Source organism: Canis aureus, chromosome 25, assembly GCF_053574225.1.
Source record: "Canis aureus isolate CA01 chromosome 25, VMU_Caureus_v.1.0, whole genome shotgun sequence".
Taxonomy (NCBI): Eukaryota; Metazoa; Chordata; class Mammalia; order Carnivora; family Canidae; genus Canis; species Canis aureus.
This window is the reverse complement of record NC_135635.1, coordinates 34,288,547-34,311,533: the sequence shown is the minus strand read 5'-3', so window position 1 is coordinate 34,311,533 and position 22,987 is coordinate 34,288,547. Positions and strand designations below refer to the sequence as shown.

The 22,987-nt window shown below is 41.2% G+C and overlaps 1 protein-coding gene across 4 annotated transcripts; it reads left to right on the top strand.

Moving 5' to 3' along the window:
* Positions 1–13,597: 13,597 nt before the first annotated feature.
* APOLD1 (apolipoprotein L domain containing 1) lies at positions 13,598–19,135 on the top strand. 4 transcript variants are annotated; one of them, XM_077871015.1, is made up of 4 exons: positions 13,598–13,741; positions 13,875–14,058; positions 14,392–14,542; positions 15,337–19,135. In XM_077871015.1, exons 3-4 carry the CDS (start codon positions 14,441–14,443, stop codon positions 16,075–16,077), a joined length of 843 nt encoding a protein of 280 aa, XP_077727141.1. In that variant the 5' UTR covers positions 13,598–13,741; positions 13,875–14,058; positions 14,392–14,440; the 3' UTR covers positions 16,078–19,135. The 4 variants fall into 4 exon arrangements, with proteins under 4 accessions (XP_077727141.1, XP_077727140.1, XP_077727142.1 ...); XM_077871014.1 differs by having other exon boundaries at positions 13,605–14,058; XM_077871016.1 differs by lacking the exons at positions 13,598–13,741; positions 13,875–14,058 and adding an exon at positions 14,887–15,056 and having other exon boundaries at positions 14,404–14,542.
* The last annotated feature ends 3,852 nt before the right edge of the window (positions 19,136–22,987 follow it).

The following is a 22,987-nucleotide window of genomic DNA, read 5'->3' as shown; positions in this document are numbered from 1 at the left end:
TCCATTGCAAATTATTAGTGAAGCTCAAATTGTCCCACCTTGGCCAGTATTGCCTCCTATGTCCCTTTGACACAACTCTAGTTGTCTTTGATAGCTTTCTTGATATCTGGTATGATGAGCTTCTATAAAGTATGTCAGAGAGTTTGGTAATTTAAACAGTGTGATATTGATGTGGGAACAAGCAAATTAATAGAAATATGGAGACTTAGTAAGTTGTAAGGTTATGAAATTCCAGAGAAATTTTTACACCAAAACAGTCCTCCTCAGTCCTATTTGCTAGTAATATTTGCACTGTGATTGGCTGGCTCCGATTACCCCATAAACTATTTTCATAATTAGTACCGCCAGCAGTAGTGACATACACTGCAACTTTTCTGCATAAAAAGCATTAATTACATACCTACCACCCATACAAACAGTCTTTCAAACTTAAGTGAAATTAATTTCCATTGCTGTGGCAAGTTTACTGAGAAATTGTTTCATAAATGGATATCCCTACTATGACTGTGAAAACATGTCAAGTGCCACTTTAGTGTCACAGACAGAAAGCACACACCTATGCAATATGGCTTACCCTATATTTATTTGTAAAAATCCAAGCATAGTTTAAAATATATGATGTCAATATTACTAGTCTTAAGTTTTTAAGAGGGTTCTTTATTCCAGGTAAGGGTATAAAAGAGATTAGGTGCTTTTCTTTCATCACTTATTTTCTTTAAAATCAGCTATTACAAGATATTTTTTTTACTTTATACATGTTGTTTTTTAATTAAAATATAATCACTGAGAACTGAAGTTTACTAATTTTGATTTTATAAGGTTTGTAGCATTACAGAATAAACTGGGATTTATAAACCAGCTGTGATTAACAATGTAAAGAATTATTGAACTTGAATCAGATTTTTAGGAAAATTATGTTCTTTTTCCCCTTTATGGTCTCACCTAATTTGAATCCTTCAAGAAGAATTTTTCCATACTATTTTTTGAGATAGAAGATAATTGGGGGGTGGGGGTTAAGAATGCATGTATGGTACTCCATAAATTCAATATTCTTTAATAAAGAATAAAGTTGTAAGGTTATGCAGTGGACATATTTTTTGCTGCCAGCATTTATTGCATTTTTTACTAGGAAGAGTTTCCCAAAGTTTATTTTGGCTATCATTCCTTACTCATTCAGCCTTCCTGAAGTGTGTTCAGAGGAACTGATGGCATCATCAGCTCTAGTTGCTGCCTTGACGAACTTACGCCACTCAGGCTATCCAGTCACCTTGTTCACAGTGACTATTCTAGAGATATGGACATGACCAGAATCCATGAAGACAAGAACACATTCACTGGGTCTTTGAGGAAAGACATGGGGATAATTTGCCTTCCTTTTGGAAGGAGGTATTTAATTTCAACTTCTTACCATTCATATATATTAAATGAAGGGGTACTAACAACCTAGAAGAAGAGTCTGTTATTAGAAGACACAGAAAGGTAAAAAAGCCATGTTGATAGATTGATAATTTGGTTACATGATGTTAGGACTACAAAACACCATGAATAAAATTAAAAGACAAACAACTGGATGAAAGTAAACATTTCTGACATCTATAACAAGAATTAGTACCCCTGTCATTGTAAACCTTCTATATGCGATAAGAAAAAAGGCAACCCAATAGAAATATGGGCAAAGGATATGAACAGAGAGGATAAGAAAGGATATAAGAAACATAAGAGGATATAGAAAGGGGAAAAAACCAAAACATATCAAAGGTGCTCAATTTCACTCACAATCAGGAAGGTACATTTTAAAATTACAGTATAACATTCCATAGCGTGAGTTTATTGCAGTGTAACTAACCATTTCTCTATATGATGGGAATTTACGTTCTTTTTAATTTACTACATATAATGCTCAGCAGACATCTATCTTGCCTCCTTGAATCTATTTCTGCTTCTTTTTTTAAAAAATATTTTATTTATTCATGAGAGACACACAGAGAGAAGCAGAGACATAGGCAGAGGGAGAAGCAGGCTCCCTGCGGGAAGCCTGATGTGGGACTCGATCCCAGGACCCTGGGATCACGACCTGAGCCAAAGCCAGATGCTCAACCACTGAGTCACCCGGACATCCCTCTATGTCTGCTCTTGAGATATTAAAGTTGTAAGCTTAAACCTAGAACATGATAGCAGATATCTTGGGGTCTGGGCCTCAAACAGAAGTTGTATATAATGTCAATGTCCTCTGCAATTTACCATCAGAATGTTCTTTGGATTTTATTCTTAATCATGTGCTTAATCTAATACACTTAGGGACTACTGGAACTTTTTCTGGTCAGATTAGTGCAAACAGTCAGAAATTGTTCTCTTTCCTTGAAATAAAGCTGATTGAAGGATTACATTGTCTGAATAGCTGGAGGATTCAGAAACTCCTTTATAAAGACTTACTTTATTTTTAGATTTAAAAATATCCATGATTTCTTTTGGATTAATGGTCTAAACGGGCATGTTTTACTAGGATCTTACTGTTTTATTTATTGTAGCTATAGCTTGTTTGTTACTCACTGTTTGTATGTTCCAGGGAGAGGAAATTGTTGACTCTCTGCCCAGGAGGGAGAGAAAATATTCATCAAATTCAAAATATGTTTGCCTTTTGTTCCAGCAGTTACACTTTTTGGAATCTCTCCTGTAGAAATACTCATCTAGAGTATATGCAAACATACACATGGCTGCACCCAAGAATATTCACTCTACTATTGTTTGTAATAAGCATTCAATTGAAAATATGATAAATGCCCATCGATAAAGGAATGGGTAAATAAATCACCCTGGGAAAAAAATGTATACAAGAGGGTCCTGGCAGGCAAAAGAACTCACCCCACATGGTTCAAATGAAGAGATCTTAAGGAAGGATTTGCTTATGAAAGTTGAACAGTGTTAGGCCAACAAAGAAGAGATGGGGAAGTACCTACAGACTAGCAATTAGTGGAAAGCTATTACCATTCCTAGGGCTTAATGTAAAAGGGAGAGGACGAAACAGGAGCCCAGTGACATTTGGAACCATAGAGGCAGGGCCACAAGTAGAACTATAGTCAAAGAGAGATACATCTACTGCAAAAGACAGAGCTGAAGCAGGTGAAAGTAGAGAAGGAACACTCTAACTTCCTCCCTCCTATGCTCTGATCTCCTGCTCGTGCCTCCCATTGGCTGAACCCAGTCAGAGGCATCTGGCAAGGGAGCCTGAGTGAAACCATCCACAGGGGTCAGCCCGCTGGGACACAGAGCAGGACAGAGAGAAAAGCTAAAAAAATGACATATGGGGATAGGGAAAGGACTAGCAAAATGTTTATATTTTCTAAGTGGAAAAAAAGTTGCATAGCAATATGTACAACAATATGCTATTGTCATAAAGGAAAACCACAACACATTTCATATAATCATAAACATAATGTAAGAACATAGAGCAAACTGTGAAGCTCAGTGTTACTTGTAGAGGGTGAAAACAGATGGAGACAAAACTTTCTAACTTTCTACATTTTTATATTATATAAACATGTTACAAAAAGTATTTCTTTGGTGGTTAGGGAAATCAAGATAAACTATATTTTCCATGAAAAGAAAGCAGTGGGGGCGCCTGGGTGGTTCAGTAGTTGAGCATCTGATTCTGGGGGCCTGGGATTGAGTCCTGTATGGGGTTCCTTGCAGGGAGCCTGCTTCTCCCTCTGCCTGTGTCTCTGCCTCTCTCTGTGTGTCTCTCATGAATGAATAAATAAAATATTAAAAAAAAGAAAAAAGAAAAGAAAGCATTGCTACACCTAAGATGAAGACCAAGTAGAAGAACCCCTAAGTGATTAATAAATAGTTGATTCACTCATGGGCACTGCAGAGAGAAACATTCCCCAAAATCCACATTAATTATTATTATTATTATTATTATTATTATTATTATATTTTAAGGATTTATTTATTTTGGGGGGGAGGGGACAGACAGTGGGGGAGAGAGAGAATCTCCAGCTGAGTGCAACTCCATGCTGAGTGCAAAGCCTGATGAGGGCCTCAATCCCACAGCCCTGAGATCATGACCTGAGCCAAAACCAAGAGTTGGACACTCAACTGACTGAGCCACCCAGGTGCACTACATGTTAATTATTTTAATGCTAAAGTCAAAGAGTAGATTTTGTATGATATAGTGTTGGTTAGGGTTCTCTGTTGCAAAGATGAGAACTCAAATCAATATCATTCAAGGAATAAAAGGGGAGTTAAAAAAAACTAGGGATATATAGATGGTTCATGGAACATAGTGATGGCAAAAAAAAAAAAAAAAAAGAGACTTTCTATTTGTCTCCAGGTCCTTGTCTCTTTATTGCTCCCAGCAAACACACCTTCTCTGCTCTTTGGGGAATATAATAGCCAAAATGCAGGTGTCTCACAGATCTGGACTTTCATACTACAGCTGTAACCCCTGAGAAGATTAACTTAACTCTCTTTAGGTGCTTTAAGTTTATGTTCTTTCTATAATCTCTTTAAGTTTTTGTTCTAAACTTCCAGGAGAAAGAATCTGATTGGCCAAGTTTGGTTCAGCTGGCACCTCTGGTCCAGTTGGCTATGGTCAATGGAGCAGGATCATGCAATATAATACCACCACAGATCCTAGAATCCTCTGGAAGGAGATAAAGAGATATTGTTAGATCAAGGGTAGAGGATATGTTCTACTACAGTTCCCAATAAGGCAGAGAACATTATAAATCAATGAGTTAAAAATCACTTTTGCATTGTTCCATAGCTGAAGAGTAAAAATGATATTCTGAGGGAACCATAGAAAGGTTATGGTAAAACACTGATATAAAACAAAATCAGTTGGTGGGATGCCTTGCTGGCTCAGTCAGTAGGACATGCAATATCTGATCTCAGGATTGTGAGTTCAAGCCCCATGTTGGGTGTAGAGATTACTTAAAATAAAATCTTTTACAAAATAAAATAAATCAGTTGTAAATCACATACTATACTATTATAATAATAATAAAGTGTACTTTTTAAAGTGTACATTTTTAAAACCATTTAAAATGTTAGTTACAGATAATCAGAAATCACAGTCACTGGTTTGAAAAAAGGTACTAGTAAAATTTATAACACATTTTATAGGTCTCAAGAGGATTCTACATTCATTTTCTAATTTATTTAAGAAAACCTTATAAAGGTAACCAAGGATCAGAGAAGTTATTTGCTCAAAGTTATACAGGAACTAAAGACTCAGGACTCAAGCCTGGTGTTCTCACTCTACATGCTGAGCTTTACCTTATTGAATATGCTTTCCTTCTTTCTCAAAGATAATATAAAAAATTTTTTAGCATCAAAGTAAAGGCAGAAATAATTTCTGAAGTGCTAAATTTTAGGAAAAATGGATTGATAAGTTATTTTCTCACCTAATTCAAAAGCAAATAGATAAAAAACCCTACTATAGAAACTATTTTTTTTAAAGCAAGTAACCAGAAAAATAGCAATCAACTTTTGGTGTATCGGAAGATACATCCTTTCTTCACTATAATGTTTAATGTGAATGATTACATTCTTCTTTAAAAAAAAGGCTTTGAACAAAGTCAGAAAAGAAAACCTATATCCAACATTCTCTTGCCTATAAGAGACATGCAGAAAATTAAACTCTTCAAGGAGTCTAAAGGTTAAGGGAGAGCTTAAGATTTATTATGCCTCTGTACATACAGAGCCAGCAGGTGTTCTAATCCAAGGTGCAGTGATTATTGTATATGTGTGAGAACCAGAGAGATAATGACTAAGCTTAGGAAAGGGAGAGGCAAAGGTAATAGTTTCCTGGTGTCCTGTCCTGGGAGATAAGAGAATCTTTATGGCTCCTGGCGGGGTGTGGATTCAGCTGCAGTCTTTTGGGCACCATAGGAAAAGGCATGTGGTAAAGAAGATATGCTGTAATAGAGCTCATAGGGCAAATACTTCTATGTTAATGATGTAATGTATGTTTCACTCACGTGATCCCAGGTGTGCTCTGCAGGTGTGCACACTTATGGAGGAGAAAGTGGAACAAAATTAAACTGGCTTTAGTTGATTACACGAGGGAGACCGGCCAATTGAAGAGCTCTTCGTGTCAGGTTTGTCCAGAAGAACAAGTAAGATTATATTTTTTTTTCCAGAAGACAATGATGATAGATCCTTACTTTATTTTATTTTTTTAAATATTTTATTTATTTATTCATGAGAGACACACAGAGAGAAGCAGGAACACAGGCAGAGGGAGAAACAGGCTCCATGAAGGGAGCCTGACATGGGACTCGATCCCAAGTCTCCAGGATCACGCCTTGGGCTGAAGGTGACGCTAAACCGCTGAGCCACCCAGGCTGAAGCAGTGATTTTCAAAATTATATTAAATCAAAAACAGAGAAATTGATCAGTGAAACAGGATAGCATTTCTAGAAGTAGATATAGACAATAATAACAAATCAAGACAAATTTAGTCCCTTTATAGAACACATTTTTAGGAAAGCATACTACTTTTTTATGAAACTGATCAAAATTCTTATATTGATCTGGGTAGGAATTAGCTTAACTCCCACCATGTACTATAATAAACTCCAGGTGGCTCAAAATAGATGAAGAGTTTATGGTGGATGCTTTCTTTTTCTTATTTCTTTTTTTTTCCTTAAGCATTGGTTTCTCTCTCCCCCAACACCTACCATAATTTCCTACTGTAAAATTTCTTCTCCTTGACTATATGTAGTGTTAGCGAAGGTCTGTTACCATTTGCATTTGGAAGCTAACATGGTTCACTTTTCCTCTCTATCCAGTATGGCCAGGGGATGGGCACTTGACCTAAGCTCAGCCAACCTGGTGGTCACTCCTAGAATTTTGATGTTTAAGCCTATGCCAGTACAGGAAAGAACAGTGGTTGGTCAGTGGCATCCAAACAGGCTATTCGAGCTATAAAACAGCAGCTATCCTTTCAGCTTTGGTTTGGCAGAGCTCCTTGGTTCATTCTCAAGCATGTTGCTACAGACTCATATCAATAGTTTGATTATACTAGCCAGAGCAAGATTCTTTCTATATTCATATAGAGCCTGTAATTCCAAAGAAATAACTGAGGAGGAAGAGAGTGTGTGAGATGCTTGGTGGTTTCACAGTTCACCATAGAATATGTATCTCCTCCACAAGAAAAGCACCCTGGTAGGTGGCCTGATGGTTTGCATTTCTTCCTCTTGCCTCTGACTATGGCAGGAGTGTACTTCTCTGTTCCCATTTTTTGGTTGGTCATGTGACTTGATTGACCAATAGAATGCAAGTAGATATGATGAGTACCATGTCTGAGCAGAAGCTTTAAGCATGATTTTTCAATTTTGTTTCCTATATATGTATGTATGTATGTATGTATGTATGTATGTATATATATATTTATCTACTCCATTCCATTTTGCCAACACTGTCCAAATCCATGATAATCTCATTTGTTTAGTTCAACAACGTTCTAATCATCTCTGTCCTTTTAGCCGTGTACCTCTGAAAACTATCCTTCATACAACTGTGAGTGATGTCAGATGTAACCCCTTAAAGCCACAGATTAAAGCCTTCAATCTCTCCCTTTCCCTCACATGGCATTTGACAGCAATCCTGATTTATTTCTACATACCCTCTCAGCCTCATCTCTGGACATTCCCCAGGTCATACTTTATGCTAATCAATATGAAACTGCCTGAAGCATCCCAAACACTCCTCTGTACCTTCATCCATTCTGTTCCTTTATTCTGTCCTCCTCTCCCTCTTAATTTTATACAAATAACATCTGTTCAACTCTCAAGTGGGTATCACTGCTTTCAGAAAATCTTTCCTGGGGATCCCTGGGTGGTGCAGCGGTTTAGCGCCTGTCTTTGGCCCAGGGCGCGATCCTGGAGACCCGGGATCGAGTCCCACATCGGGCTCCCGGTGCATGGAGCCTGCTCCTCCCTCTGCCTGTGTCTCTGCCTCCCTCTCTCTCTCTGTGTGACTATCATAAATAAATAAAAATTAAAAAAAAAAAAGAAAGTCTTTCCTGGTCCTTCCTAGCTAGGCATGCACTTTCCCTCTGCTTCCTTAGTGCACACACATCTGGCACCCTCCACATTGAATTGATGATTTGCTCTGTATCTTTCTCTCTAATAGATTGCCATTTCCTAGAGGGCAGGAATGGTATCTTATTCAGCTTTTTATTTATTATTGTATTTTATTTTTTATTTAAAAATATTTCATTGGGATCCCTGGGTGGCGCAGCGGTTTGGCGCCTGCCTTTGGCCCAGGGTGCGATCCTGGAGACCCGGGATCGAATCCCACGTCGGGCTCCTGGTGCATGGAGCCTGCTTCTCCCTCCGCCTGTGTCTCTGCCTCTCTCTCTCTCTCTCTGTGTGTGACTATAATAAATAAATAAATAAATAAATAAATAAATAAATAAATAAATAAATTTATTCATGAGAGACAGAGAGAGAGGGAGGCAGAGACAAAAGGAGAGCAGGCTCCCCATGGAACAGGGAACCCAATGCAGAATTCCATCCCAGGACCTTTGGGATCACGACTTGAGCTGAAGGCAGATGCTTATGACTGAGCCACCCAGGCGTCCCATATTCAGCTATTTATCCTCAAAATCTAGCATGATGTCTGACATACAGTAGGTACTCAATACACATTCACAGAGCTGAAATAAACCAATGAAATTAACCTTTAATATAAGAAAACTAAGTCGTCTTAAATTCTGCAGCCGGGATTCCTGGTTCTTCTGGAAAGCAGTATAGCAGCATGTAACAAAAACTATGAAAATGTTCTTTTTCCTTCACTTGGTATTTTCCCGTTTGTGAATACTCCCCAAGGAAGTAATCCAAATGGATAAAATGTACCCAGATGTTCCCAGCAACTCTAGTTATAATAGTAGGGGAAAAAAAAAAAAAACCCTGGAAGCTATCCAAGTGTCTAATAGGGAAATGACTAAGCAAACAATGGGATTATTACATAGCTATTAAAAATGATAGAGGTGAGGACTATGTCAACATAGAGAAGTGTGTATCTGCAGGAACGTTAAGTGGAAAAAAGAACATAGACCAGTGTTTAAACAATAGTGGTTAATGAGGAGTGTGTACCTTAACAAAGATCAGAGGCCAGTTTGGAGAAATGAAGATGGCTAAAGTTCACTGGGTCTTTTTTTTTTTTTTTCCTGTGAATTTCTTTTTTTTTTTAATTTTTAAAATTTATTTATGATAGTCACACAGAGAGAGAGAGAGGCAGAGACACAGGCAGAAGGAGAAGCAGGCTCCATGCACCTGGAGCCCGATGTGGGATTCGATCCCGGGTCTCCAGGATCGCGCCCTGGGCCAAAGGCAGGCGCTAAACCGCTGCGCCACCCAGGGATCCCTTTTCCTGTGAATTTCATGGGTTGATGACAATAATAGTTGAGATATTATTGCAACATCGATATCCTAAAAGTCCTCTGCAGGATAAATGCTCTATGTAACCTACTAGCTTGTATATTTCAAGAGAGAGTTTTATGGTAAATTCTCATAAAATTATTATGAAAATAATGACATTTCTTTGAGAGAACAAAATAATTTTCTTTAGTTTAATTTTTTTTAAGATTTTTTTAAAATTTATTTGAGAGAGAGCAAGAGAAATCACAGAGGAAGAGGAAGAGGGAGAAGCAGACTCTCTGCTGAGCAGGGAGCCTGATGCAGGGCTTGATTCCAAGACTCAGAGATCATGACCTGAGCTGAAGGCAGACACTTAACTAACTGAGCCACCCAGGTGCCCCAGGTTTATACTTTTGATGTTGTCTCCAAAAAAAGGTTCTATGTATAGTAGCTGAGATATACTGGTAAAGATTAAAAGGAAAAAGTCATCATCATATAATTCTAAACTTCTGTTGCTTTACCCCTGTAGTACTCTGTGAGTTAATATTTTATAAATTCTATGCTTACCTTAAATAGCAAAATATTGCCATTACAAGATACATTACATTGCAATTAAAAGAAACCACCCTTTTTAAATATCTTTTTTTTAGAAAGGTTTCATTTTAAAAAATTTACTGAGATCCTTAGAAAAATGGAGGTGGTCCAGGCATCTCTGAATTTCTGGGAGATCTTGGTCATAATCATCACTTTATCTTTAAAATGTGATAGTTTTAACAAGAGACCCCAAACTAATAACTGTATAAACACCTAACTCACTAACTGCTGTCAGCCAGCCCTACTGTTTTGCTGCCATGTAACCAGCAGTCAGAAAAGTCACAGCTTCTAAAGCAGAGGTTCACAATCCTGGCTGCATATCAGAATCACCTACATTTTCCCCCAGATCCCACTCTGGACCTCCTGATTTAGATTCTCCAGGACTGGAGTCTGTAGATGACTATGCTTAAAAGGCTCTCTTCCTCTCTTTTTTCCTTCCCTATTTACTTATGGTTCCCGGACTTGGAATTCAAGCTAGTACTGTTTAGCTTCATCATAGGTTTAACAGATCTGAAGGCTAATCTGAGGGTCAACCACCATTTTCAATGTAGTATTTCTGGGGCGATGTGTTACAAGTGCCACAAGCATAATTTAGAGTAGAAGTTTGAGGATGCAGTCCACAGATTTTTTAGGGGCACTGCTCACATAAAACTTTTAATCAAAATACCTTCGATTATTCTTCAAATTTCTTATTGCATTTAAATATATGAAAGTAAATGCTGAGATGAAAGTGTTATATTCAAGTGTCCATTCTTTTTTTTTTTTAAGATTTTATTTATTAGAGAGAGCAAGAGAGTGAGCACAAGTGTGAGAGAGAATGAGCATGGGGAGGGGCAAAGAGCAAAGTAGACTCCCACTGAGCAAAGGGCGTGACATGGAGCTTGATCCCAGGACCTTGGGATCATGACCTGAGCCAAAGGCAGATGCTCAACCACTGAGCCACCCAGGTGCCCCTCCAGGGTCCAATATTATAAATAATTCAAGGTATTATGTTGACCATTCTTCTATTTCTTAATTATAGGTCTATGCTATGATTACTGATGCTCTGAAGAAGACGATCCTCCTGTATCTCAGTAAAATTCCTCATCCAAGAAATAAAAATTTAATCGTAGTCATCTAAACCCCAAATACACAAGGAAATATCTAGGGAAGTTGGGAACTGAAGAACCAGTCCCACTTTGCTCCCTGACCCAATTCACTCTGGCTTACATTCCATTTGGGATGATTATATCTATGGGGACAGAGGAAGATATGTTCCTACTTCTTACCAGGAAAGTGCAGGCAGATATTGAAGTCATCTTGAGTATTGATACTCTGAGGAGCTGTAACTGAAATACTTGGACATGGACAAAACTCAGAAAAATCAAGTTCCAAAGGACTATGGTTGTGAGTAGTATAGCAAATAGTGTTGTGTTGATAAATACAAAGCATAATTATAAAGGTTGGGAATTTATTTTTTCCTTTTATTTTATGTATTATTATATGTATTTTTTTACTGGAGTTCAATTTCCCAACATACAGCATAACACCCAGTGCTCATCCCGCCAAGTGCCCCCCTCAGTGCCCATCACCCAGTCACCGCAACCCCCCGCCCACCTCCCTTTCCACTACCCTTTGTTCGTTTCCCAGAGTTAGGTGTCTCTCATGTTCTGTCACCCTCTCTGATTTTTCCAACTCATTTTCTCTCCTTTCCCCTTTATTCCCTTTCACTATTTTTTATATTCCCCAAATAAATGAGACCATATGTTTGTCCTTCTCCGATTGACTTATTTCATTCAACATAATACCCTCCAGTTCCATCCACGTCGAAGCAAATGGTGGGTATTTGTTGTTTCTAATGGCTGAGGAATATTCCATTGTATACATAGACCACATCTTCTTTATCCATTCATCTTTCGATGGACCCCGAAGCTCCTTCCACAGTTTGGCTATTGTGGACATTGCTGCTATAAACATCGGGGTGCAGGTGTCCCGGCGTTTCACTGCATCTGTATCTTTGGGGTAAGTACCCAGCAGTGCAATTACTGGGTCGTAGGGCAGTTCCATTTTTGTTTATTTTATTTTTTTAATTTTTAATTTTATTTTTAATTTTTTTAAGATTTTATTTATTTATTTATTTATTTATTTATTTATTTATTTGATTTATTTATTTATGACAGAGAGAGAGAGAGAATGAGAGAGGCAGAGACACAGGAGGAGGGAGAAGCAAGCTCCATGCAGGGAGCCTGACGTGGGACTCGATCTGGGGACTCCAGGATCGTGCCCTCGGCCAAAGGCAGGCGCTAAACCGCTGAGCCACCCAGGGATCCCCATGGCAGTTCTATTTTTAACTCTCTGGGGAACCTCCACACAGTTTTCCAGAGTGGCTGCACCAGTTCACATTCCCACCAAGAATGCAAGAGGGTTCCCCTTTCTCGGCATCCTCTCCAACATTTGTTGTTTCCTGTCTTGTCAATTTTCCCCATTCTCATTGGTGTGTGAGGTGGTGTCTCATTGTGGTTTTGATTTGTATTTCCTTGATGGCCAGTGATGTGGAGCATTTTCTCATGTGCTTGTTGGCCATGTCTATGTCTTCCTCTGTGAAATTTCTGTTCATGTCTTTTGCCCATTTCAGGATTGGTTTGTTTCTTTGCTGTTAAGTTTAATAAGTTCTTTCTAGATCTTAGATACTAGCCCTTTAACTGATACATCATTTGCAAGTATCTTCTCCCATTCTGTAGGTTGTCTTTTAGTTTTGTCGACTGTTTCTTTTGCTGTGCAGAAGCTTCTTATCTCGATTAAGTCCCAATAATTCATTTTTGCTTTTGTTTCCCTTGCCTTCATGGATGTATCTTGCAAAAAGTTGCTGTGGCCAAGTCCAAAAAGGGTGTTGCCTGTGTTCTCCTCTAAGGATTTTGATGGATTCTTGTCTCCCATTTAGATCTTTCATCCATTTTGAGTTTATCTTTGTGTCTGGTGTAAGAGAATGGTCTAGTTTCATTCTTCTGCACGTGGCTGTCCAATTTTCCCAGCATAAAGGTGGGGAACTTAATTTTGTTCCAGAAAGATATGGCTGTAAAGACTTTGTAGATGAACTAGAGAGTTGAGACAATCATTATTTAAGTGAAAAACCAACTTGCCCTTCCTTATTTGAAGGTGGAAGAATGAGAAGGATGATGTATTTGGGGCTTCCAGGCTGAGCTCCAACCACCTATCTGAATGCTTCAGAAAGCATCCACAGATGCCCTACGTTTTTCCCTCCGGAATGATCCAGATAATTGCCCTTCAGCCCATGCTCCACTAACCTGGGAGTAGAATCCATTCATTTAACTATTGTATAGGGCTACAATTGCCACTTCAAATGAAAACCCAGGAAGCCAAATTCCAGCTGCTGTTGAAAGTGTATAATTAGCTCCTTGTGCAGCCTGACCCCACTGATTTTTCTGACGCATTTGGCCTGCAGTGTGCCCTTTCTGGGACCTCCAGGATCTTCTCCGCAGCTGGAGATTCCCAAAACTGCACGGAGCACTTCCTGTGGGTGTGGCCTTACACTCTTAAGACCGTGCGCTGAGTGGGTCGCGTTGCAACCGCGCAGATTCACGATGCTGTTAAAAATACCGGGAGTGGACTGTGGGTGGCTATATCAGCCATAAGAGGGTTCCCTCCTTTCTTTTTCTTTTGAAAAAAGGATTTTGTCATGACGTCCTCTCAAGAAACAGTCTACTTGGTCAGCCTGGCATGCGTTTGTTGTCCTCCCAGATGACGTCATTAGCTATTCTCAGGAGAGGAAAGGCAGGGTATGCCCCCTGGGAGAATGACAACAGTTGTTTCAAGTTGGGGAAGAGCCTGTCGTTCTTTTCCTGCCTTTGGGGGGAAAGCGAACACACAATGTTCGTTTCCTAAAAACGGGATGTGCTGTGTGCCTGGCAGGTCATTTTCCACCATGTCACATCCTTCTGGTTGAAGGCAGCAGGGGACCAGGACAGGAAATGGCAAATTCTCAGAATGAGACAAGGCTTTCCCAGGGCAGCCATTGGTTCTCTGGAACTATAAAACATGCTCATCCAGAAACAGCCTCAGCTTTTTCTTTCCTGGAGGTAGCCAGAAGCGAATGGTAAGTGGGGGAGCCTAGAGGGATTCTGTCTAAAGGATGGCCATTGGAATAGTAATATTGGGGTTGTATCCTTGGTCCACTGTATATTTTGTGTGACTCTTCCTCATTTTACTAAGAGGTGTCTTTGCCTGAAAACTTATCACTGGTGGATGGAATAATGAGGGCGTGCAAATAAAATTAAGGCCTAGGAGCCGGGAGACCAAGATTCTAGACGGTTCTGTGAAGAATCAGCTGCATCTAGAACGTGTCTGTATTTTAATTTTTCTCATCTTTCAGATGAGAATAATGATCCTGCTTTGATGTCTCACAGTATTGAAATGCTCTATTTCTAAGGTTTATTTGCGACTTTTAAGAAGTTCCTATAACGAGGAGTACAGTGGGTATGAAGGTGGGAATCTCTGGCAACAAGGAAGGATGTACTTTTACCCCAGATGTACAGTTCTCTCTGTCATCTTCAACTGGCTTCAATTCAACTTGGTACAAGGTAGCCCTCCGTGAGTTGTTAAACAAAAATGTCAGACACTTTGTTTTATCCAGCCGTTACTCATTTTTTAAAGGAAGATTTCCTCGTAAAAAAACATAGTGGCATTAATTTTAATGTGATTTAGTTTTAACTGTGCACCCATCAAAGAGTGAGAATTAGAAAAAAAAAAAATAGCCCAAAGGACATCTTAGGCTTGACTCTAAGGTAAGAACCTGGAAAAACAAGCAGAAGAGTTAATTCAGGGAAGCATCTAAGAAAGATTAGTTTCTTACATTTGATAAGACAATACGATTTTTGAGTTTTTTTTTTTGGGGGGGGGGTGACTTGTCTTTTTCACTCACCAGGAGGGAAAAAACATATAGCAAAACTCTCAGGATCCAAGTCTTCACGTAAGGAAAAGGCTTTGCGAACTGGGTACAATGTACCAGATGTAAAGTGACGGAGCAGGGGCCTCGGAATTGCAGTAGACTTCCAAGGCCCCCACTGCCTCCTCCCTGAGCACCTCCCATCTTAGGTAACGGTTAATCAAGCGCACCCTTAGCGTTCCCGTTCCCGGGGAGGGAAGCAGAGCAGAGCGGAGCATTACACCCCCCGCGTGCACGTGCCTTTTAGGGTCCCGAGAACTGGTGTGGTTGGGCGCAGCCTGCAGAGCTGGTCTTTGCGAGCGGGACACGCACAGGCCTGGCGGGAAAGCGAGCTCGTGGGATGCCCCGTGGCGCGGCGAGCGCGAGCCCGCGGGCCGGGCGGGGGGCGGGCGCGGAGACCCGGGCTGACGCGCGTGTGTGTCCCCGCAGGGCATGGAGCCGCCGGCGCGGGAGCTGCAGGGCGCCGACGCGCTGCGCCGCTTCCAGGGGCTGCTGCTGGACCGCCGCGGCCGCCTGCACGGCCACGTACTGCGCCTGCGCGACGTGGCCCGGCGCCTCGAGCGCCTCCGCCTGCGCTCCCTGGCGGCCAACGTGGCCGGGAGCTCGCTGAGCGCGGCGGGCGCCGTGGCGGCGATCGTGGGGCTCTCGCTCAGCCCCGTGACGCTGGGGGCCTCGCTGGTGGCGTCGGCCGTCGGGCTGGGGGTGGCCACGGCCGGAGGCGCCGTCACCGTCACGTCCGACCTGTCCCTGATCTTCTGCCATTCCCGGGAGCTGCGCAGGGTGCAGGAGATCGCCGCCGCCTGCCAGGACCAGATGCGCGAGATCCTGGGCTGCCTCGAGTTCTTCTGCCGCTGCCAGGGCCGCGGGGACCGCCAGCTGCTGCAGTGCGGGCGGAACGCCTCGGTCGCGCTGTACAACTCTGTCTACTGCGTCGTCTTCTTCGGCTCCCGCGGCTTCCTCCTCCCCAGGCGGGCGGAGGGGGCCACCAGGGTTAGCCAGGCCGTGCTGAAGGCCAAGATTCAGAAACTGGCCGAGAGCCTGGAGTCCTGCACCGGGGCCCTGGACGAGCTCAGCGAGCAGCTGGAGGCCAGAGTCCAGCTCTGCGCCAAGGGCGGCCGCGGCCGCGACCCCAGGATCGCTGCTGACCAGGCCGCAGCGCTGTTTCTCTGAGAACACCCTTTCCCCGGTGACCGAGGCCAGAAGCCGTCCCCACGGGATGCTCCAGATTTGCAGCTCCCTCAGGAAAACAACTCCAAGGTGGATTAGGAGCCGAACGCAAAGGATGAGAAAAACTGTTCTCGACTGTTCTTGAAATCGGGGAAAGGGGGGAGTCCTCAGAGCCCCTCTGTTCCCATCACTGTGACGGCCTGCCTGGGGTTGAGGGATAGGGGCTTTTTTTTTTCTTTTTTTCTTTTTCTTGCCTAATCCTATGGGCTGTGTGAGCCGAAAATGATGTTTCCTTTATCAGAACCGTTCAGGCTCCACTGCGGTGGGCACTACTGCATTAAAGCTGTTTCAGGGTCCCTGCCCCAGGCGCGGTGGTTTGGGTAGAGGTTGGGAAGGATGCGGGTGCAGCCACCCTCTGGGGCCTCTCCAAGCTCCATCAGCATTGCGGGCCTCAGAATGCCTATGGGAGGAGACACACTAGCTTTTAAACTTCTCTTCCAGAGTTTCTGAGTACAAAGAACTCCAGAATCCAGAGCACATCAGATACCCTCTGCACCATGTAGCAGGGTTTAGTACCCAAGAGGGGCCTCTCCCATCGACTGGCCCTTGCACCACTCTCAGTGTCTCCCACTCACAAATCGAGCTCGGGGCAGAGGAGTTATTCCTGAGGACTTTCATATCCAGACCTTATCATATCCAGATATTCTGGGAGGGAAACCAGCTAAACGGTCATCTGAGTCCCACCCCTTGCAACAAGATGCTGAGGCCAAGGGAGATGAAGTGACTAACAATTGCATTTACGGACAGCCTAGTGTACAGAAGAGAGCAGTGGCTTTGAGTTAGACAGTCCTGGGTTTATTGTAAGCGCCGTCTCGGCTGTGTGAACTTGGCCACTTAATTTCTCTGACACTTAGTTTCTTGGTCTGTGAAACAGATGCTAAAATGTCACCCTGTCATTGAGGTATTGAGATAAAGTGCCAAGCACAGTGTCTGGCTCATGAAGTGTGGCCCCGGGACTGGAAACATTAGCATTACCTGGGAACTTGTGAGAAAGGCAAATTCTCGGACCCAACTGTTGACTGAACGAGTCAGAAACTCTGGAGGTGGGGCCCAGCAACCTGTGTTGGTAAACCCACAGGGTGATTCTGATACCTACCAAGTTTTGTAGAGCACTGCCACACATGTTTGTTTCTGATCCCCTTGTGAGCGTTCACAAAGTCTCAAAGGCCTCTCCAGAGGCTCCATGGTCTTCAGAGTTGTTCACAGAAGGTCAGGAACAGACAGGGTCCCAAAAGTAAAAGAAAGAATGTGCATGTGTGTGGGACATGTTTTAGTGGGTACTGGGGCAATTTCCCACCACTGAAATAAGGGCTATAACATCATAACTCCTCTAGAGGGCAGTGTTGCCCACTCATTGTAAGAACTGATACACAAAGGAATGTGAATTTAAAGCATATTGACCTTTGTTACCTTCTCTGAAAACTGCCAGGCCATGTATTTTTTTTTTAATTTATTTTAAGTTTGTTATTTAATTGCTGTTTATTATTTGCATTTAGTTGTATTTAATCACCACATCACATTTAGGAAACAATAGGAAGAGCGATTTTCTGAATGGGAGACTACTGAGGCTCTTTTCAGGAGATGAGGTTGAGTTCATTTCCCCCCTAAGGTGGGGCATGAACTGGAAATGGCAACGGTCTTATTGAATAAGTCTCTCTCCAGGCAAGGGATATTTTATTCCCCAGTAATTTAAACTGTCCTTTTAGGTAAATGTGGGAAGTTCTGAATAGAGAGACCAAGGGCCGAATTTAAGCTTATCAATGGAGGTTTGACTTGTGGGCTATAGAAATGATGCAAGCATATTTATCGTGAAGGTACTTTACCAACAAGTAACACTTGACCTGAAAAGCAAACCTATTTTGTGCAGGGAAAGAACCCCAACTAGAGGCATGTGAAGGAAGCACTCAGACCAGGGAAGCCTGCTGTCCTGTGAGGTTATGGGTGATAGAAAAATAGCTTGTATCACGGTGTGAGGTGTCATGTTTTTACTTTGGGAGCTGTAAGGAATCTGTAAGCTGTCTGTAAGAAAATGCTTATAGTTTCTTCAATTTCCATTCCTACAACTATAATGTCGAAAAATATGTTGAAAAGGCTTTGGGACCATGCACGCAAAACTAGGCTGTGTTATTTAATTATCTAACATGCTTTAAATTGACCCATTCTACCCCCATGTTTCCTGATGATGGAAGAATATCTGAGGAACTTTAATTTCAGTGCTGGGCAGGACGGCTTAGCGGTTCTATTTTTTGCTTTTCCTATAAATTGCAATTGATCTGTATCCTGGTTTCTTTTGAAGTTGGTACTGGTTTCTTTTTAAACTGGTGTCATTTCTCAGACTACCGTGCACGGATACCAGCATTTTAGATCATCAGAATGTACCTCGCATTGTTGGTTGTGTTATGTCACAAAGGTACAACTACTCCCTAAGGCCATCTTTTATTAATGCTGAGGTTTGAGTTACAGTTTTCCAATGGGTCGGTGGTTCCCTAGAAATAAACTTGGCATTTCAGGAAGCAAACAGCAAACTTTTCCTATCATTAGAGTATCTGGGGGAATCAAAGTCATAAACTCCCAAACTTATCATTTCAATGGCCCCTGTTACACTTAAGGAAGAGTTTCTACTTTGCAACAATACTTGGAACATTATAGGAGCTCAGTACATGGATTTAGATAAATTTTTTTTTTTTTTTGGATTTAGATAATTTAATGAAGTGCTTAGCTATATTAAAAAGAATTTGTCGGTAATGAAATATTATCCATCCTTTTCTGTGGAGCCTTCTAACCAGGATTTAGTCAAGTTCAGTTAAATGGGTCCTAGAGACAAATGTTTATTTATTTCTTTTGCGGGAATGCAAATAAGGCTTTTCCTTAAGGACTTCATTCTATAAACAAACAGATTGAAATGGTATGTTGTAAAAGGAAGAAGAGAGAGGGATATTTAGATTACAAATGCACTCCAGGAAAATGTCCAAGTTTGAAAAATAAAAATTTTGTACTAAGATTTATGTGCTTCTGTTAGTTTTTTGGGTTTATAATCATTTGGATTGTTTTTTTCCACAAAAACGAGGTTTATCTGGTTCTGCATTTCAAGGATTCAGTAAAATGACATTCTGCTCTATGAAAAAATGATCCTTAGCAAACATTCTGATCTTCATTGCTTTGATGCATTTGCCCTCAGGCACTTGTCATTTCCAAGAAGGCAAATGTCAAAGTGGAAAGTAGTTACTTGGAGAAAAAAGAGAAGAGTGGTGTTGAAGCCACCCTAGATCAGATAAGCCAAACAATCAGTCAACTTGATATTTTTCTCATTCAATACCTTAGTGTGAAAAGGAAGTAGAGGGAAGTGAGACATGGGCATAAAACATTGTGCAGAGATAAATGGGGATACAGTTAAATGCAGCTGTTTCTGAACTGCACATTTTTTCCCACTGTAGCAAAATAAGTCCTTTCTTTTCATTGAAATAAATTGCCCATTCCTCAAACTTTCTGACCTTTTTGTAATTAATTACCTAATCTTATGTCCACCTGCGTATAAATTAGTAACTTTGGAAAGGGGCAGATGTGTAATCATGTTCACTTAGAATATTCAGTGTTGAATTGTATAAATCAATTTTTAAAAACACAATTAACTCCTGTTACAGGAATTCTCTTATTATCTAGAAGTCTCAGCAGTTTCAAAATCTTTGGACATAATTGCAACCTAGGAAGTAATTGAAAGGAAACCTAGAATCCGCCAAATCAGCCTTCACAAAACCCAAACACTAGAGAGAGCCAGAAAGTAAGGGTGAAGGCAAAACTGTCCCGGAAATTTGCAGGAGACTTTACCTTGCAGGTAACTGTCTTGACCATGCAAGGCCTGTTGGGAAATGTAGTATTTTTAGCCACAAATTCGCTGTTCTTAATATACCTAGGATTCTGTTTATTCCAATTTTAGTATATGTATATAGTATATGCCAAAGCCAGCACCCTTGGATTCTTTTTGTAAGGAAGAAAAGGATTTTGGACATTGAGTGGAAGGCACAGCAATTCAAAGAGTCTGTAGTGGTTGTCTTTTGAGAACTGTCCCAGAGGTGATCTCACTATCCGAGTGCCAGCCTCTAAGTCTCCACCTTGGAAATTCCCCTGGGTCTGAATGTTGCACTATTAATGACTATGCAGCCAGGAAAAAAAATAGAAGAAGAAGAAGAAAGAAGAAGAAAGAAGAAGAAGAAAGAAAAGAGAAGCAAAGAAGGAAAGGCTGCATTGGAAGGACTGTTTGCAAAAGTCAGCCACAAGCTGGGATCCTATCTTTGCTGAAGCATATGGTGTTCCTGTCATGACAAGTGTCCTTTTAGTTAATTGCAATAAACCTCTCCTTGTTGAGTTGACAGGAGGTTCAGATGGTGTTTTTTGCAAACTCATATGATAGAAGGTAAACCTGTTGTGGTCTGGAAGAGGACAAAGAGTGAGAGCCTCATGATCTGGAAATAATCCCTTAGCAACCAGAGGATCCGTAGGAGAGGGGAAGTCATGCTGCTGAAGCAAGACCACTGCAGAGGCTAAAAAGGAACATTAAGGCCCCATCCACACCCCTGATCCTGACTGGTAGTAGAATTAAGTTGTGGGGAGAAGGTTCTCCAAAATGCTCTTGCCTGCGCAGGTAAAGCTTGGCTCTACCAAGCTACATCTGCAAAGGATGATGTTTAATGCCATTTTGTATTTCCAATATAATCCCAGGGCTGGGCCTGCAGGCAGGCTTGTGACCTGATTTGCCCCAGAACTTTAGCAATGAGTCACAGCCAAGACCTCTGCCTCCCAAATACACAGAAGTAGCCTTGGTATGGCTTGTTCCAGCATTTGTGTGGATAAAGTTGCTAAATTTACCAACATTTTTGTAGATAGAGTGGGGGAGGGGTAATGATGTCTCAAATCTTTCTTTTAGATAAAATGACTTTTTCCAGGCTCCCTGGTTGGCATGCAGACATTTATCCTGCCCTCCCTTGTTAGTAAAATTGTACTGGTGAACTGTTGAGGAACATTACTTTTCTCAGTGTTTAAATAAAATGACATGTAGATAATAAATATAAAAGGTGTGGATATTTAATGATAGTAGTAATAGCTAACATTTATTGAAAACTTACTTGTTCTAAGTACAGTTTGACATGTATTATTACATTTATCTTTCAAAAATCTTATGGGGTGGTCAATATGATTACCCCATTCTGTTAGATAAAGAAGGTAAGGAAGTAAGAGGTCATTCAGTTAGCTAGAGGTGTCTCAGGATTCGAATCCTGGCAGTCCTACTCCAGAATTATGCTCATTAGCTCTTCTGAGAGTACATATATTTGTAATATAAAATGATAGCTCACAATCTTGACAACATTTTTAATAATAGGTTGACAGATTCATTCATTCATCCGGAAAATAGTTATTGAATACTAATTTTATTACCTACTGTCATCTGTGAGCAAGATAGACAGTGTTCTAGATCTCACAGTGCTAACCATCCTGTAAACTAGGCAGGGTAATCTTTTTTTTTTTTTTTTTTTTTAGGCAGGGTAATCTTATGTCAGTAGGCTAATCAACAAGAAACTAAAATGTAGCTTTGCAAATGATGAGTATTTGAAAACAAAACAAAACAAAACAAAAACCCAGAAAACAAAAAACGCAATGTGGATGTGATTTGAAAGTGATCAAACTTCAGCTTAGATCATAAAAAGTTGTGCACAGATATTTTGTAATGCTGCCCCAGATGTCTCAATCATGACAAAATTCTTGTGAACAAAACATTTTGAATGTAAGGACATGCTTAATAAGAACTTTTTGCTAACCACTGATGGGCTGGGAAGGCATTGTCAGAGGTCACACTGACATGCATAAATAAATGACTGGTTCAACAGGCCTTTCCACATCTTGTATAAAAACCTCTGAAAATGAAACATCTGGGGGTCATTCCATCGAAACCACCACTGAACCTGCTTGTCAGTTTTCTTCCCGTTAGGGGTGTGTACTCAATTCCATTGTGGTGGTATGGCCTCAAACTGCTGGAAGCTTGTGGGAAAGCTGATGGGTGTGAGTACAAGTAAGACCTTAGGTATCATGAAACTATTCAAAATAATAACACTTTGTGGATAATCTGTTGTTCCTGTTTTTTTTTTTTTTTTTTTTTTTTTTAAAGATTTTATTTATTTGAGAGAGAGAGCAAGAGCGGGAGGAGGTGCAGAGGGAGAAGGATAAGCAGACTCCCTACTCAGTGGGGAGCCCAATGCGGGGTTCCATCCCAGGACCTGGAGATCATGACCTGAGCCAAAGGTAGATGCTTAACTGACTGAGCTACCCAGGCACCCCCTTGTTGTTTTAAAAACTATTTTTAAAAGTATCTCCACACCCAACATGGGGTTCCAACTCACAACCTCAAGATCAAGAGTCGTGGGCTCTACCGACTGAGCCAACCAGGTACCCCTGGATGACCTGGGTTTTTTGTTTTCATTTTTGTTTTAAATATTTTATTTATTTATTCGTGAGAGACACAGAGAGAGAGGCAGAGACATTGGCAGAGGGAGAAGCAGGCTCCATGCAGGAAGCCCGACGTGGGACTCCACTCCGGGACTTTAGGATCAAGCCCTGAACCAAAGGCAGAAGCTCAACCACTGAGCCACCCAAGTGTCCCTGTTTTATTTTTTAACATTCTTGCTTTTTTTTTTATTCATGAGAGGCACACAGAGAGAGACAGAGACAGTCAGAGTTGGGAAAAGCAGGCTCCCCATGGGGGAGCTTGATGCGGGACTTGATCCTGGAACTCTGGGACCACACCCTGAGCTGGAGGCAGACATTCAACCACTGACCCATCCAGGCATCCCATGGTCTTGCACTT